Source organism: Egretta garzetta, unplaced genomic scaffold, assembly GCF_000687185.1.
Source record: "Egretta garzetta isolate BGI_Z169 unplaced genomic scaffold, ASM68718v1 scaffold61, whole genome shotgun sequence".
Taxonomy (NCBI): Eukaryota; Metazoa; Chordata; class Aves; order Pelecaniformes; family Ardeidae; genus Egretta; species Egretta garzetta.
This window is the reverse complement of record NW_009258620.1, coordinates 918387-934952: the sequence shown is the minus strand read 5'-3', so window position 1 is coordinate 934952 and position 16566 is coordinate 918387. Positions and strand designations below refer to the sequence as shown.

The 16566-nt window shown below is 38.4% G+C and overlaps 1 protein-coding gene across 1 annotated transcript in view; it reads left to right on the top strand.

Moving 5' to 3' along the window:
- PRKCZ (protein kinase C zeta) overlaps positions 1-16566 on the top strand; it is a 67130-nt gene that overhangs the window by 21100 nt on the left and 29464 nt on the right. The window contains exons 5-6 of the mRNA XM_009648121.2: positions 12641-12726; positions 15673-15804. Coding sequence (XP_009646416.1) covers positions 12641-12726; positions 15673-15804 — 218 coding nt within the window. The remainder of the gene's footprint in view (positions 1-12640; positions 12727-15672; positions 15805-16566) is intronic.

Below are 16566 nucleotides of genomic sequence, written 5' to 3'. Positions count from 1 at the left end.
AGTTATTTTGCTACAGATTGCTTAAATATTCAGAACTTCATTTTGATCTACTTCAGTACCAAGGTAAATTAAAGAATTAAATAATCTAAGTACTGGTTTGGTATTCTTTCAGCTTGAATAAAAACATTTTAATGCAGAGCTTAATTCATGTTAATAAGACATTAAATTCTCTTTTCAGTATAGTAAGTCTTTTAACAAAAGTGATTTTTATTTTGGGAGACCAATGCAGTCATCACAGGAAGCCTTTTGGACTCTTTTGAACAACTCACTGCAAGCTTGGCTTTGTGGTGCACGTAACCACTGTGGCTTTGTCAACAGAGGAGCCAGGTACACATCATGAAAGGGTGAAAAGTTTAAAATTGCATAGGTGGCCAAGTTACAAAAAGGGAAAATTTGAACCTTCTTTCTCTCCTAAACAAAAATGTTTCATCTTCAGAAGTAGGGATCCACCACCAATTGTCTTCTGTCCCTTTTCATGTCAAGTTCTTTTGTGTTAGAGCAACAGATGCAGCATCACTTCACCCTGTGTTTGGGACAGCCTTGCTACATGCATACATGTCAGCAAGAGATGCTGAGAAAGGATGTACAGCAGGTTGTGATCACTGACATGCACAGAGATCCTCATAGTCAGCACAGCTTCACTTCTGGAGTAGCTTCCAGTAACTGAACTTAGTGAGGATTTCTTGAGTAGCACTTTTTGCGTATTTTGATATGTTATTTTCAAGTATGTCTGGTAAATTTCGCATATAATCATAAAATTCTGATCTCGGATTGCACAATTAGGTTCTTTATAGAAAAACCATGACCCTTGCATAGAAAAATGTTTGAGTTTAGAGTTTTCTTCAACAAGCAATAGGAAAAAGCCTTGTGAAGTAATGAAGTGTCTATTGGACATTGAAAGCATAAATACCTTCAGTGACTTTTAAAATATTTTAAATTATACTGGTTTTCCTATATATCGGCCATCTTCAATTCTTGCGGGGGGGGGGGGGGGGGTTGGTTAAGAAGGATTTTTAAATAATGCTAGTAAAATAGTGCTCTCTTATTTTGTCCTGTATTGCTATCAGATTTTGGCAATTAGTTCCAAAATAATTACACTCATTCCAAAAAAAAAAGTTCACTAGTGTGTGTGCTTGAAAGATTACAAAAAACTTCTATAGACCCTGTATACAGGTCAATGTATCATTGTATATTTAAAGCAAATCAGCACTTTACAGTACACTGCCTTGATGCATGAATACCAAATTTGTTTTCACTTAATGGACAAACATTTTTGCTTTGACTAGATAATATATAGATAAACCCTGGGCTGCTAGTCACCATATCCTAAACAGTTCTTAGTGATTAGTTAATAAATGGTTAGTCTCACAAGTAAAAAGAAAATTCAAATTCTGTGGTTGACTTCACAGTTGGTGTTCTAGAATTCACTATGGAAACAGTGGATCATCCAAACCTGCTACTACTTCTCCACCAGGTGACTGGGAAAACCATGCTCTTACCCTAGTTTAATAGCAGATTTATCCATCTTGGTGACACTACAAGTGTATTCAGCAGTTCAACCCTTACATGCACAGCAGTCTTTAATGAAAAGAAACAAATTGAGTGTGATGTAGGCATGTTTAAATTGTGCAATCTTTCTTTGCTGAAGGTGGTGATCAGTTCAAGCTACAACTGTTCCTGTGCATTGCCCAGCTTGTATGCAAGCCAGGCAGATGGCCACTTTAGCCATGGGACTTAATGCACTTGGCAGCCTAACCAAAACAATTACAGTTCTTATATTTGATGTTAAGGCAATCTGGATTAATTAAAAATGTGCTTTTTGCTATCTTATTAGGAGATTTTTTTTTTAAGTCTAACTTTTTTGTTTGTTAGGAACATGCCAAGCTATCTCATGTGTTTGTTTGCTATGATTGCTGGGAGGGTTACATTTCCATTACAATTTTCAAGAAATAATTCTGTAAACGGTTTGCTACTAAATGTTTAGGTATATCTCTTAAAGTATCAGTTGATTATTTTTCTTCTGCTCAAGAGATGTCATGGTTTAAGCCTAGCTGGCAACCGAGCTCCCCCAGCTGTTCTCTCACTGCCCCCTGGTGGGATGGGGCAGAGAATTGGAAGAGTAAAAGTGAGAAATCTGGGTTGAGATAATGACAGTTTAACGGGAAAAGCAAAAGCTGTGTGTGCAAGCAAAGCAAACCAAGGAATTCCTTCGCCGCTTCCCATGGGCAGGCGGGTGCTCAGCCATCCCCAGGACAGCCGGGCTCCATCACATGTACCAGTGTCTTGGGCAGACAAATGCCGTTGCTACCAATGTCCCCCCCCCTTCCTTCCTCTTCCCCCAGCTCTATATGCTGAGTGTGATGCCATATGGTGTGGGATACCCCTGGGGTCAGTTGGGGTCAGCTATCCCAGCTGTGTGTCCCCCCCCAGCTCCTTGTGCCCCCTAGCCCCTCGCGGGTGGGGTGGGGTGAGGACCAGAAATGGCCTTGGCTCTGTGAGGAGCAGGAACCAATACCAGTTATCAGTGCTGTCTCCAGCACAAACCCAAAACACAGCCTCAAACTAGCTACGATGAAGAAAATTAACTGTCCCAGCCAAAATGAGCACAAGATATTAAGTCAAATCCTTGGATGTCTCCTGTCTGTCTGATAGCTAAAGTAACTATCTTGCTTGTTACTCTGGTAGGATGCATCACTGTCTTCCACATGGCGTGTCTCTTGAGGCCTCATCCACAATCGTTTTCTGATTGATTGGTCCCTCTGTTGATCCCAAGTAAAGGGAACTTTTAAGGACAACTTACGTATTGCCTAAACACTATTTCTTGTATTTCTGTGAGTATAAGGAGGTATTTTTTGATTGAAGGTGAAAGCCTGTATTTTTAAATATAGTTTTTAGATCCCTTTGTTTCTTAATTTCCTCATTTATTTTAAGCGTAATCAGTATCTTTAATGACCAGGCAATCCAGATATTCTAATTGCCATTCATAATGAACTTGGAGACCAAGGAAGAGCATAAGGCGTTAAGAGGTGTGATTGATCTAAAGGAGCATCTAGCACCAGTGCAGCAGAGACTCTTTCAAAATGAGATGTTAGCTCTGTTTTTATCAATAACATTTTCTTCATAAATGTGGCTTATCACCTTGCAATGGCATGGAGCCATTTTAACAGAAGGATATGAATATGAGAAGGATATGAACCAAGAGATCATGCTGGAGAAAACTGGAGCCATTTTAACAGAAGGATATGAATATGAGCAACCAAGAGATCATGCTGGAGAAAACTGTGTGTTTGCAGGACAGGTTTTCCACCTAGCAGTCCTGAAGTGGGAGTCAGTTGACCCCCTTCTAAGTCAGTGGGGAATAGGATATTCGAGCAGTATTCCAGCTGTGTTACAATAATGCTGAATAAATATTACTGTTCCATGAGATAGTTTGATTTCCTTGTTGGTTTTCTGCTGATGCTATATGTAGTACACTTACTTTGCCATTATTGCTATCTTAATTGTGCTTAATTTTTTTTTTCCCCATAGAGGTTGATCTGACTTTAATTTTAGTGTCTGTTGAAAAAGAAAAGAAGGGTTGGGATACGGTTCCAACTGCTAAAATCAGTTTTAAATTAAATAAAAAATAGCATGTTATCTTCTGACCATTTTAATAACTGCAAGAGGTAAAAGCACTTAATACCTATATTTTGTTAAGGATACTCTCTCCCTTTTCTACTTCTGAAAAGGAATGGCCGTTGTATGTAGCAGCTTATATGTAATAAAAAGAAGGGCCAATTAACATTCCATACAATGTATGTCTGTTACAAGCTTCAGAAAGCGGTTTTATTGTTGCAACTTAACTACTTGGGACATACTGACTAGCAGATATGTGAAACAACATGCTATCAAAAATCTTCAGGATTTATTTTCCCAAAATTTGTTCTATCTTTATATGCAATTTATTTTTGTGTTATCTTTTTTTATCTAATTCTGTGTCTATCTGAAATACCAATATCAATTTCCTACTTGTAATTCATGAGTTGGTTTTGAAAGAATGCTCACTTGTCTGCTCAGCAAAACAGTAAAAGAACAAAACAAAAACTGGGCATTCTCATACTGTCCAGCTGGCAGGCAATGTAATTGGCCTAAACAAGTTGCATTAATCTCTGAGAAGTGATTTGCAGCAATAACAAATTATATCTGTGCTTAGGGTAGTAAAAAACTTTCATTATAGTTTGATCACATAAAAGCAGACTTCAGAATTGCATTTGTAAATCCAAATGCAGAGGAAATAATTTTTTTTGTGGCCACCCTACTGCCATTCATGGGTGTGAACCACACTTTTCAGACAACTGATATTCTCTTACATGTTCTGGAAAATACAAGCATTTCTAAACTTTCAGGTGGAAAAATAATATTTTGGCCTTTGGGGCAGGTTGGGCCTGTCTCTTAAATTGTTTCTCTTTACCAGTGCTGGGAGAGTACCTTGTAATCTGAAAAATAATTGTGCCTTCTGTTTTTCCCAGCTTTACCAAGTTACCTTCTCAAAGGCAAGGTTCGCATCCTTTCTGCTGAGTTCTGAGGAGGTCATTATTGACTTGGGGTGGGTGAGTTAATTTGGAATGAACACTGAATCGACAAATTGCTCATCCATTTATGTCCACAATTAACTGATTTGTATATTTAATTTTTTCCTTAAGTTTTTTCTACAATATTTTTTAGAAGATGAAAAAACAACACCACTAGGGAATGTCTTTGAAAAAACAATATCAAATATATTTACAAGGTTCGTTGTGTGTTACTGTTGGTGATGTAGTGGCACAGCTTGATGACGGGTCAAGAGATGTCATGGTTTAAGCCTAGCTGGCAACCGAGCTCCCCCAGCTGTTCTCTCACTGCCCCCTGGTGGGATGGGGCAGAGAATTGGAAGAGTAAAAGTGAGAAATCTGGGTTGAGATAATGACAGTTTAACGGGAAAAGCAAAAGCTGTGTGTGCAAGCAAAGCAAACCAAGGAATTCCTTCGCCGCTTCCCATGGGCAGGCGGGTGCTCAGCCATCCCCAGGACAGCCGGGCTCCATCACATGTACCAGTGTCTTGGGCAGACAAATGCCGTTGCTACCAATGTCCCCCCCCCTTCCTTCCTCTTCCCCCAGCTCTATATGCTGAGTGTGATGCCATATGGTGTGGGATACCCCTGGGGTCAGTTGGGGTCAGCTATCCCAGCTGTGTGTCCCCCCCCAGCTCCTTGTGCCCCCTAGCCCCTCGCGGGTGGGGTGGGGTGAGGACCAGAAATGGCCTTGGCTCTGTGAGGAGCAGGAACCAATACCAGTTATCAGTGCTGTCGCCAGCACAAACCCAAAACACAGCCTCAAACTAGCTACGATGAAGAAAATTAACTGTCCCAGCCAAAATGAGCACAAGATATTAAGTCAAATCCTTGGATGTCTCCTGTCTGTCTGATAGCTAAAGTAACTATCTTGCTTGTTACTCTGGTAGGATGCATCACTGTCTTCCACATGGCGTGTCTCTTGAGGCCTCATCCACAATCGTTTTCTGATTGATTGGTCCCTCTGTTGATCCCAAGTAAAGGGAACTTTTAAGGACAACTTACGTATTGCCTAAACACTATTTCTTGTATTTCTGTGAGTATAAGGAGGTATTTTTTGATTGAAGGTGAAAGCCTGTATTTTTAAATATAGTTTTTAGATCCCTTTGTTTCTTAATTTCCTCATTTATTTTAAGCGTAATCAGTATCTTTAATGACCAGGCAATCCAGATATTCTAATTGCCATTCATAATGAACTTGGAGACCAAGGAAGAGCATAAGGCGTTAAGAGGTGTGATTGATCTAAAGGAGCATCTAGCACCAGTGCAGCAGAGACTCTTTCAAAATGAGATGTTAGCTGTGTTTTTATCAATAACATTTTCTTCATAAATGTGGCTTATCACCTTGCAATGGCATGGAGCCATTTTAACAGAAGGATATGAATATGAGCAACCAAGAGATCATGCTGGAGAAAACTGTGTGTTTGCAGGACAGGTTTTCCACCTAGCAGTCCTGAAGTGGGAGTCAGTTGACCCCCTTCTAAGTCAGTGGGGAATAGGATATTCGAGCAGTATTCCAGCTGTGTTACAATAATGCTGAATAAATATTACTGTTCCATGAGATAGTTTGATTTCCTTGTTGGTTTTCTGCTGATGCTATATGTAGTACACTTACTTTGCCATTATTGCTATCTTAATTGTGCTTAATTTTTTTTTTCCCCATAGAGGTTGATCTGACTTTAATTTTAGTGTCTGTTGAAAAAGAAAAGAAGGGTTGGGATACGGTTCCCCAACTGCTAATCAGTTTTAAATTAAATAAAAAATAGCATGTTATCTTCTGACCATTTTAATAACTGCAAGAGGTAAAAGCACTTAATACCTATATTTTGTTAAGGATACTCTCTCCCTTTTCTACTTCTGAAAAGGAATGGCCGTTGTATGTAGCAGCTTATATGTAATAAAAAGAAGGGCCAATTAACATTCCATACAATGTATGTCTGTTACAAGCTTCAGAAAGCGGTTTTATTGTTGCAACTTAACTACTTGGGACATACTGACTAGCAGATATGTGAAACAACATGCTATCAAAAATCTTCAGGATTTATTTTCCCAAAATTTGTTCTATCTTTATATGCAATTTATTTTTGTGTTATCTTTTTTTATCTAATTCTGTGTCTATCTGAAATACCAATATCAATTTCCTACTTGTAATTCATGAGTTGGTTTTGAAAGAATGCTCACTTGTCTGCTCAGCAAAACAGTAAAAGAACAAAACAAAAACTGGGCATTCTCATACTGTCCAGCTGGCAGGCAATGTAATTGGCCTGTAAACAAGTTGCATTAATCTCTGAGAAGTGATTTGCAGCAATAACAAATTATATCTGTGCTTAGGGTAGTAAAAAACTTTCATTATAGTTTGATCACATAAAAGCAGACTTCAGAATTGCATTTGTAAATCCAAATGCAGAGGAAATAATTTTTTTTGTGGCCACCCTACTGCCATTCATGGGTGTGAACCACACTTTTCAGACAACTGATATTCTCTTACATGTTCTGGAAAATACAAGCATTTCTAAACTTTCAGGTGGAAAAATAATACTTTGGCCTTTGGGGCAGGTTGGGCCTGTCTCTTAAATTGTTTCTCTTTACCAGTGCTGGGAGAGTACCTTGTAATCTGAAAAATAATTGTGCCTTCTGTTTTTCCCAGCTTTACCAAGTTACCTTCTCAAAGGCAAGGTTCGCATCCTTTCTGCTGAGTTCTGAGGAGGTCATTATTGACTTGGGGTGGGTGAGTTAATTTGGAATGAACACTGAATCGACAAATTGCTCATCCATTTATGTCCACAATTAACTGATTTGTATATTTAATTTTTTCCTTAAGTTTTTTCTACAATATTTTTTAGAAGATGAAAAAACAACACCACTAGGGAATGTCTTTGAAAAAACAATATCAAATATATTTACAAGGTTCGTTGTGCGTTACTGTTGGTGATGTAGTGGCACAGCTTGATGACGGGGAAGAATTGCACAACAGCAACAGCCAGTTGTTTCATACTGCTTTTTACGTAGGGACAGCTGGTTAATTTTGTTTCAGGCATTCAACTTGAGTATTTGTATTTCCCTTGTAATCTTAACTTGAGGAAAGATTACTTTGTTTAATTAAGGCTATGATATCTCCTTCAGCCTCCAAGCAGCTAACTTGGAGTCCTTAATGAGTTAACTGATGTGTACTGTAAAATAAATGGAAAAAATGCCCTTTTCATTAAAGACAGTAATTAAATATTCATGCTTTTGTCATGGCATTCCTTTTTCTAGGCAGCTGGGATCAATCATGTCTGTAAAAACTTGGTTTAGTTCTTGGCTATCAAGAACCACGGAATCCCTTACTTGTTTTATTCTAAAGTGTCCTAGAAACACATACCAAAACATTTTTAAGTTTCGAAAGTATCCTTTTCCCATATGAAGTGTAGGGGTGAAATGCATACTAAGATTAGAGCTTTGTTCACACGTCTCACAAACACTGACAATCCATTGTTTGTTTCTTATTTCAAGTTAGATACTTACTGCTCTTTCAAGAATCTGTTTAATTGTTTAAGACTGTGTCTTTGATTTAGTATAGCTTTAGTTAGGATTTTTGAAGCTGATAATGCTTCAGAATAATGATCGTAGAAACCCAAACTCCTTTTTGTAATCTGCATCTATATTAAGTGAATTTTTAGAGAGGCTGTCCTCTTTCATAAGTGCATTACTAGATACATGGAATACACATTTTAGTCCAGTTCTGTGGGTTATTATAAGCAGGTTGCCCCGGATCATGTCCAGAGGGCTTTTGACCATCTCTACACCCTCTCTGGGCAGCCTGTTCAGTGCTCAGTCACCCTCGCTGGGAAGAAGCTTCCTGATGTTCAGATGAAATCTGTTTCAGTTTGTGCCCATTGCCTCTGGTCCTGTCACTGGGCACTGCTGAAAACAGTCTGACTTGGTCCAAATTATACCTTCTGTCAGGTATTTGTAGGCATTGATGAGATGTCTCTGAGCCTTCTCTTCTCTAGAGTCAACATTCCCAGCTCTCTCAGCCTCTCATCATATGAGAGATGCTCCAGGCCCTTATTCACCTTTGTGGCCCTTCTCTGGAGACTCTCCAGTAGCTCCATGTCTTTCTTGTACTGGGGAGCCCTGAACTGGACTCGGTACTCCAGATGTGGCCTCCCCAGTGCTGAGTAGAGGGGGAGGATCATTTCCTCTGACCTGCTGGCAATGTTCTTCCTAACGCAGCCCAGGACCTTTTTAGCCACCTTTGCCACAAGGATGCGTTTCTGGCTCATGTTCTACTTTCTTCCCACCAGGACCACCAACTAGGTCCTTTTCTTCAAAGCTGTTTTCCAGCTGGTTGGCCCCTAGCATATACTGGTGCTTGAGGTTATTCCTCCCTGGGTGCAGGATGTTGCACTTCATGAGGTTCCTGCTGGCTCAGTTCTTCAGGGGTTGAGGTCTCTCCAGCAGCACAAGCATGTGGTATATCAGCTGCTTGTCAGCCTTCTTGCTGAGGGTATGCTCTGCCCCATCTGGATCACCAGGAAAGAACAGGGTTGGAGCCAGTGTCGTGCCCTGGGTACACTAGTAGTCAACGGACTCCACATAGGCTTTATGCTGCTGACTGAATGTGGACTAGAAATACGAATACTGTTATTGATAAAACTAAGAACATATTGTTCTGTCATATAAATCTAATCTTACTGTATTATAATAGAACTTGTGATATAATGGTGTATGCTTTGATGATGCCTGTTTTCTCATTTTTTATCTTGGCCCTTTTTAGAGACAGGGAATAGGATTTGATTTCCCTTAGACCCTACGCTGGGTCAGTGGCAGTCATAGCAGTAAATTGTAGGGGTTCCTACTTTTAAAATCATAGAATCACTTTGGTTGGAAAAGACCTTTAAGATCATAGAGTCCAACCTTGCCGTCCCACCACTAAACCCTGTCCCTAAGCACCTCATCTATCCTTCTTTTAAATCCCTCCAGGGATGGGGACTCGACCGCCTCCCTGGGCAGCCCATTCCAGAGCCTGACAGCCCTTTCGGTGAAGAAGTTTTTCCTAAGGTCTAGCTTAAACGTGCCCTGGCGCAGTTTCAAACCATTCCCCCTCGTCCTATCATCTGTAAATCTAAATATTAAGTTCAGTTTTTGTTAGGCTGTTGCCTTGCAAGTTTATGATCTAAACCCCGACTTTGATTTAATATTTATCATTAATTAGGGAAGTGACTTGCTCCTTTATTTGCAGACTTCATCAGCACAAGCTGCTCGCTAACTTGCCATTCACTTCATATTCCTCATGTCAGTGATAAGCTAATATTCAGAAGACAGATGCATTAGGTTGTCTCCATATGGTGCTTTGTCTAATGAATCAATTAGTTATTTTGGAAAAAATCCTTGTGAAGTTTTTTTTTTCCTCTTGGTGAAAAGTTACCCTACAAATGTGGAACAGTTTTTCATTGAAGTTTGTGTTTAAGCATATTTTTAGGCAAAAAACTTTGCAATAGTTTTACTAGGTTTTCATTTAAATTTTCTTTGCATTTAGGAAAAGTGGGGCTTTTTTGCTTGCTTTAAAGTTTATATTTGGCAGATTTTTGAAGGGCTATTTGAGTCAGACAGACGAAGCGATACACCTCTGTTCTAGCACCTGTATCTTTGCCACTTCTATGGCATGCAGTCTTTTAGCTTCTTTGAGAAGATGTGGCGGTTTTTTTTTCCAAATTAACAATTCATTTAATAGTGCGATGTCTGTTTCAAATGCTTGCAAAGTAAACATTTGTACATGCAAATAGATGAACATAGGAAGGTTTGTGGATTTGGCACTGTAGATTTGTGGAGTCCCAGAAACTTCAATACTTGTATGGGCCTTGCTTTTGCAGGACAAAGAGAGAGTATCTCAAGTCAGAGCCAATATTGCAGTCGGTGTTCACGTGTTGTCAGTTGCCTGTGACTTTGGCTTGCTCAATATTAAGCTAAAACAATTTTTCAACAAAGAAACTATTTACTACTTGCTTTATCTTTTGATAGTGAAAATGTTTGGGGTTTTGTTTAAAAAAAAAAACCTTCATCATGAAGGTGTGGATATTTAAAACTTACCTGTTTAAAACTTGAAAGATAGAAACGTTGAAGATTAAAATTTAAGATGTTTTTGGATTAACTTCTGAGGATTACAAATTTACAGTTTAATACCTTGTCAGAATGTAGCAATGTTTATCAATCAAGTCTATTTTCTATTTTACATGTTCTTTGCTGCATTGTCTGGGGCATTTTAGTTAGCATCTTTCTACACATAATCTTGGTTGTTATGGGTTGTTTCACTTACATTGGACGGATTAAAGGACAGCTTTAGCAGCTCACATAATATTGGGCTCTCAATTTAAAAAACAAACAAAAAACCCCAACACCCCCCTCTCCCTTCAGCTTCCTGACTGACATTCTTACAGAGAAGTTGCAACTTTGCCAAAAGAGGAAAATAAAGCAATGTGAGAGACCCTGGTAAGGTGGCAGGGACGAGGCAAGGATCACTTTATCTTGACGAAATACAATTGCTTATTAGGGAACTGAGCAGTTTTGGTTGGCAGCAGTGTACCTGGGTACCAAAACCAGTACGTGTGGAGCCATCCGCAAGAGATCGTAAGCGTGTATTTTACTGTTCTCTGCTGGTTAGTGCTCCATTCCCTATGAAACTGCCGTGCTTACTAATTTTTCTGTTTGAAGTAGATGAAATGTATTTTGTACAAGCTGCCAACTGTGTTAAGTTGCATTATAACTTCTATAAATAATTTGTTTTTAAAAAGGCATGCAGTTAAAACTTTGGATTGGAAAATCTTACGCATTGTGGTATGAAGATAGCTTTAAAATAATGGTATTGAAATAAGAATTAGTCTAGTCTCACATTTATTTCTCAAGTAAAAGGATATTGTAGTACCCATAAAAACACTGTAAAATACTTTTCCTGGAAGTGTTTAAGGGGATGTGCCAGACTTGTCTCACTGTCTAAAATAAGCTTGTTAACTTTAAATATTACAGTAAACTTTGAGAACTCCTAAATTTGAATTTCTTAATAGGTATAATTAGAACTAATTTTTCAGCAGTGAAGATCTTGCCAAATCTGACTTTTTAAAAAATTATTTTTTAGCCTCTTGATAGCAGGAGTATGTTGTCAGTTTTAACATCACTGCTGAATTTTTTGCTTAACTTGCCCCCCTTTCCCCCCCCGTACTCACCACTCCACCCAGTGCCCGCTCGTATTGCCCGCTGTGGAAAGCTTGTGATCCCGGTTATGTGGCAGGGGTTGGCTGTGTCACCGTTCCAGCTGTGGGCAGCTCTAGATAGGGCTGGTGTTGCACAACACGTTTTTCAACACTTTAATATTAAATATCAAATTTTCTATTGAACCAGTCCCACAAAAATTGTATACATGTATGTGACAAGTAACAACAAAAGTAATTTGGAGTACGTACTGTCATGTATGGCCTCTTGGAAAGTCTGGCTTAAATTAAATGATTTCTTGTTGTTCTGTTTAGAATGTATAAGAAATAATTGCAGACCTGCACTTGAACCATTTCCCGGTTCTTCCTGGAAGAAATGTTTTGGTAATATTTAATGGCAAGATAAAAATGAGGTCAAATAATGTAACTCTCGACTTGTAATGTCTTTGCTATTGCATATCTAAAGCTTTATTAGCTCCAGACTTCCTTTCTGTGTTTCCATACGAAGGTGACATGGTGAGATCAGCATTGTAATTCTACCAGAGGAAGCTGTTTCTTTAACAGTTGTCTGTCCCTCTCACCTGAGCTTGAACAGCAAGCAGCCAAGAATCGGTAACAAGATTATGATCATGTGAGGAAAAGACAGGGACAGAGAAAAGGGAGAGGCAGCGGTGAAAGCACATCCTGCAGAAGCTGTCATTTACGGCTGCCTTTAAAAAAAAAAAAAAAATCAGCAGGGATTTTAGCTGTGCGTTGATACTTAGAAAAGCAAGCTTGTTTTAAGTCACAACTTGCTTAACGTAGTGTGTCTGGTATTGCTGTGCTACCATGCTGCTTCTTTACACCTTTTTAATTTCTTTCTTAGAATCAATCTACCGACGTGGAGCCAGAAGATGGAGGAAGCTGTACCGAGTGAATGGGCATTTGTTTCAAGCCAAACGTTTTAACAGAGTGAGTACTGTTGCATAAAATGTTGGGTTTTGGTAATGTGCTGTGGTAATTGTTTTCTCGGTCTGTGCTTTTTCTGTATTTGAGTGTTGAAAAGAAAGGAAAAGCAAGATGCTTATTCGTATGACTTCTCAGTCTATGCAGTGTTATTCAGGTCATAACGATTAGAAAAACTTGAAAGTCTTTGAATCTGGGATGGAGTGAATAATATATGATTGGTGGAAATTATTTATTTTTAGAGTGTCTAAAAACCACACAGTTTTGTGACTGTTTAAACTGATGCATACTTAGAGCAGCTTTTCTCCTCTCCATTCCTTACATGATTTTGATTGCTTGTTAGCATAATCTTTTACCTTCAGTACTGTTTGTCATTCTTAAAGATTAGAGCTCTTGATGTTAGCTTTAACTGTTTTGAGGCTGAGGTATTACATAATCTAATTAAGAAAAAAAAATCTGGTTCATTGAGCTAAAATACAACTGTGTTAAGAATCTGACTTAATCCACATAAGCAAGTGAATGTAGCTTTAAGGCTGAGACACGTCCTCCACTTATCCCATTATGCCTAAGTATTGCAGCATATATAAAAGCGTAGTATACGCTTCTGGGAATTCCATACAAAACTGAGTACAGTGAGGTGAGTTAACTTTTTGATTGAGCAGTAACTTTTTTTAAATGAAATTAGCGTTTTTTCCCTAATGCTCCCCACCCCAAAATTTCATTGAAAGAAGGAAGAGCCCCTCAAAACTTAGTATCTAGATATGTGAAAAATAGTTCAGATATCTGAATTCTAATATGTATTTATATAATGTGGTATACAAACTCAATTTTTTTAATTTATAGTATGAAATGTGTACTTGTTTGTGCTTATTTGCTACACAGTAAAAACATTTCTTTGAAACATTGTGAATGCATACCTGCCCCATTAAAACATTATGGGTTATTAGATAATGATGTTTTAATTAAAAATAGGCAGATAGTGAATATACACATAAAGATTTTGAAACCTCATTAGCATGCCCATTTGTCAACAGTCCTAAACAAGACTACTTTGTTGTAACTGCCTGTATACAAATGAAATTGTATAAAGCCGGAACACAAACCATATCCAACTGAAGTTAGTAATAAAACTGATATGAACTATAAAATGTGACATTAAAATGTATATATTATAATAAATTATGGCCATATATGTATTAGTGGATTAGACACCAAATTTTAATGTTGACCGAATTTTTAAGACTGGCGTATTACCTTATGAATTAATTCACTTTTCAAAACAACCTCTTAAAACTTTCTCAGATAATTCAGGTAAACTAACACATGCAAGAATCTAAACTTTAATCTTGTTGAACATATTGTAAAGGTTAACTCTTTGTTATTGCTGTGTTTGCATGTGTTTTGGAGAGGTATGAGAGGGTTATCTGTGTTACTGAAGGAATGTGATAGCTGCCCCTACATCCTTTTTTTTTCTTCTTGCTTCGCTGCATCTGACTGAAGTAAATGAGATTATTTTCTTGTATGTCATTTCTAGGGCCTAAGACATTTTCTTTAGTCTTAATATTACTGCTGCCAAGCCCATACAAGAATACTGAAGGAAGTCTGATGGACCAGGAATTTTGAAAGAAGTGGCTATAGATGTCCAAGGCTTCCTCTCTTATTAGGCAGTATGTTTTTTGGTTTTTTTTCCTGGGCAATGCAGTTTGGGTTTCTCCTGATCAAGGAGGACTGGCTGTACAGATGAATGGGATGTAGTTAAGTTTGTTTTCTACAACTATCAAAATATGAGAAGGGCAATACAGAAGATAATTTTTTTTAAATGATCCCTTCTTTGATCATTATTTCTTTTTAAATTTTTTTTTTCTATTACCGCTAGTAAGGATTTATAGTAGCTTAACGCTTTTGGGCAGGACACCATGTGTGATTCATTAGTCTGAGGATCTGAATAACCGCACTCTAACTTGCAGTTTGCTGGGAGGAACAGACTTTCACTGTTTTGTGGCTTTGGGACAGTTGCAGAGTTCCGTCTACGCCTGAAATGGGCGCAGGACTTCATGTGCAGCTTGCAGAATGGCAGGCAATGGCAGCCTGTTACAGTAATTACTGGAGAAAATTTGGAGATAGGGAATAATAATTAGTCTTCCGGTTGGTAACCTGTGCTCTGTGTAGAGGGATAACTGAGACTCGGTGACTTCTTGGCCTGCAGGAATCTCAGATTGCTATTTGGCATTTTGGGTAAAGCGGATAAAATGACCGCAGCACACATACACTGGAAAAATTATTTAAAGACCTGCCCTGTTGAAGTCAGCAGTAGAATGTCTGGCTTAATTTGTCCTCATTTTGATTTAATTTATTCAGTTGCCATTTTGTGGCATGTATAGAAAAGGCCATATATTTTTGATATTAAATGGTGCAAAATACACAGGTTTTACATCAGACTCGGTAGATGAGTTTTAAATTATGCAAAGTTTCTACTGGTGTTCTACCACTGTTAAAGTATATAGGTGCAGATATAGAACATTCTTCATACTTTCTCTTGTCTTTCGTAACATTTTGTGCCAGTGCTCTCCCAAGCAGTCAGTTTGGGTGCTATTTATGCATAATTGTGTAGTACAAATTCCTGTCAGTTTTGTTTGGGTAACCTCTGTCAGAATCTGAAATTCAGAATATACTTATTCTTGAAGAATGATTTGCTCGTGTTAGGCTGTAATGTATTCCATATGCTTGAGATATTTGTTTTCTTAACGTTCATTAAAAAAGGACTGCGTTTAGCTGAATTCTAAGTATGAAGTGTAACCTTCAGTTATTTGGGAAATCCTGAATATTCTAAAAGAATTACTATTGAACATCTATTAGGAGGTGGTTAGGATGGGGTCTTGTAGCGTGGATTCTTGCTGCTAGAGAACTAATCACCTACAGAAAGGAATTGATAATATGCATTCTGATTTTTAGAGAGCGTATTGTGGCCAGTGCAGTGAAAGGATATGGGGTCTCGGAAGGCAAGGCTACAAGTGTATCAACTGCAAATTGTTGGTCCATAAACGTTGTCATATACTTGTTCCACTGACCTGCAAAAGGCATATGGTAAGTTTGCATTCCTTATCAAGCTAAGATGTTTCATTGTGTCCTGTGCTGTTTCTAGATGTGCATTCAAAGCAATTAAATGCTGTGCATGGTTGTAGATTTATAATACTTCATGGTATTTGGTTTTCAGTTCCTGAAATAGTTATGGAGGACAAGCCTTTGGATTGTGAGCAGTAGACACAAAGTGAGGAAACTTGTGGTATGACTTAAGTGTGAGCAAGCTTGAGTTTGACTTCTCCAGCAGACCTGTTGTATTTCACAGATGGATAACGAGTTACCATTGACGATCTTGGCGTTTGTTCCTCTTAGCCTATGGGAGTGTTTTAAGGACTAAGGTGCTAGTGTGGTCTTTGCACTACTGCTTGCAAAAAGGGTTGTTGCTTTCATGTTCTGGCCATCCCAGTTTCTGCAGCACTGTTCCTGTCTTCTCCATTCCCCTCAGATATTCCAGTGCATCTCCAATGTCTTTCCTAGACTTTAAACGTTAATCTGTATCCCTGAATTTTAGCCTTTCCCCATACTCATCGCAGACTATAATCAGTATCTCACTGGTTGTTGCATCATGTTGTCTCTAACTCAAAACTTAAACCAGTAGTTTTCTTTATCGAAATTGCATATGACTTGCCTTGGCATTACTAGATTTTTTGCCAATTTATTTGTGCATTTTGCTAGAATCATCGAATCATAGAATGTTTTGGGTTGGAAGGGACCCCTAGAGGTCATCTAGTCCAACCACATCGCTAACCACATCAGGTTGCTCAG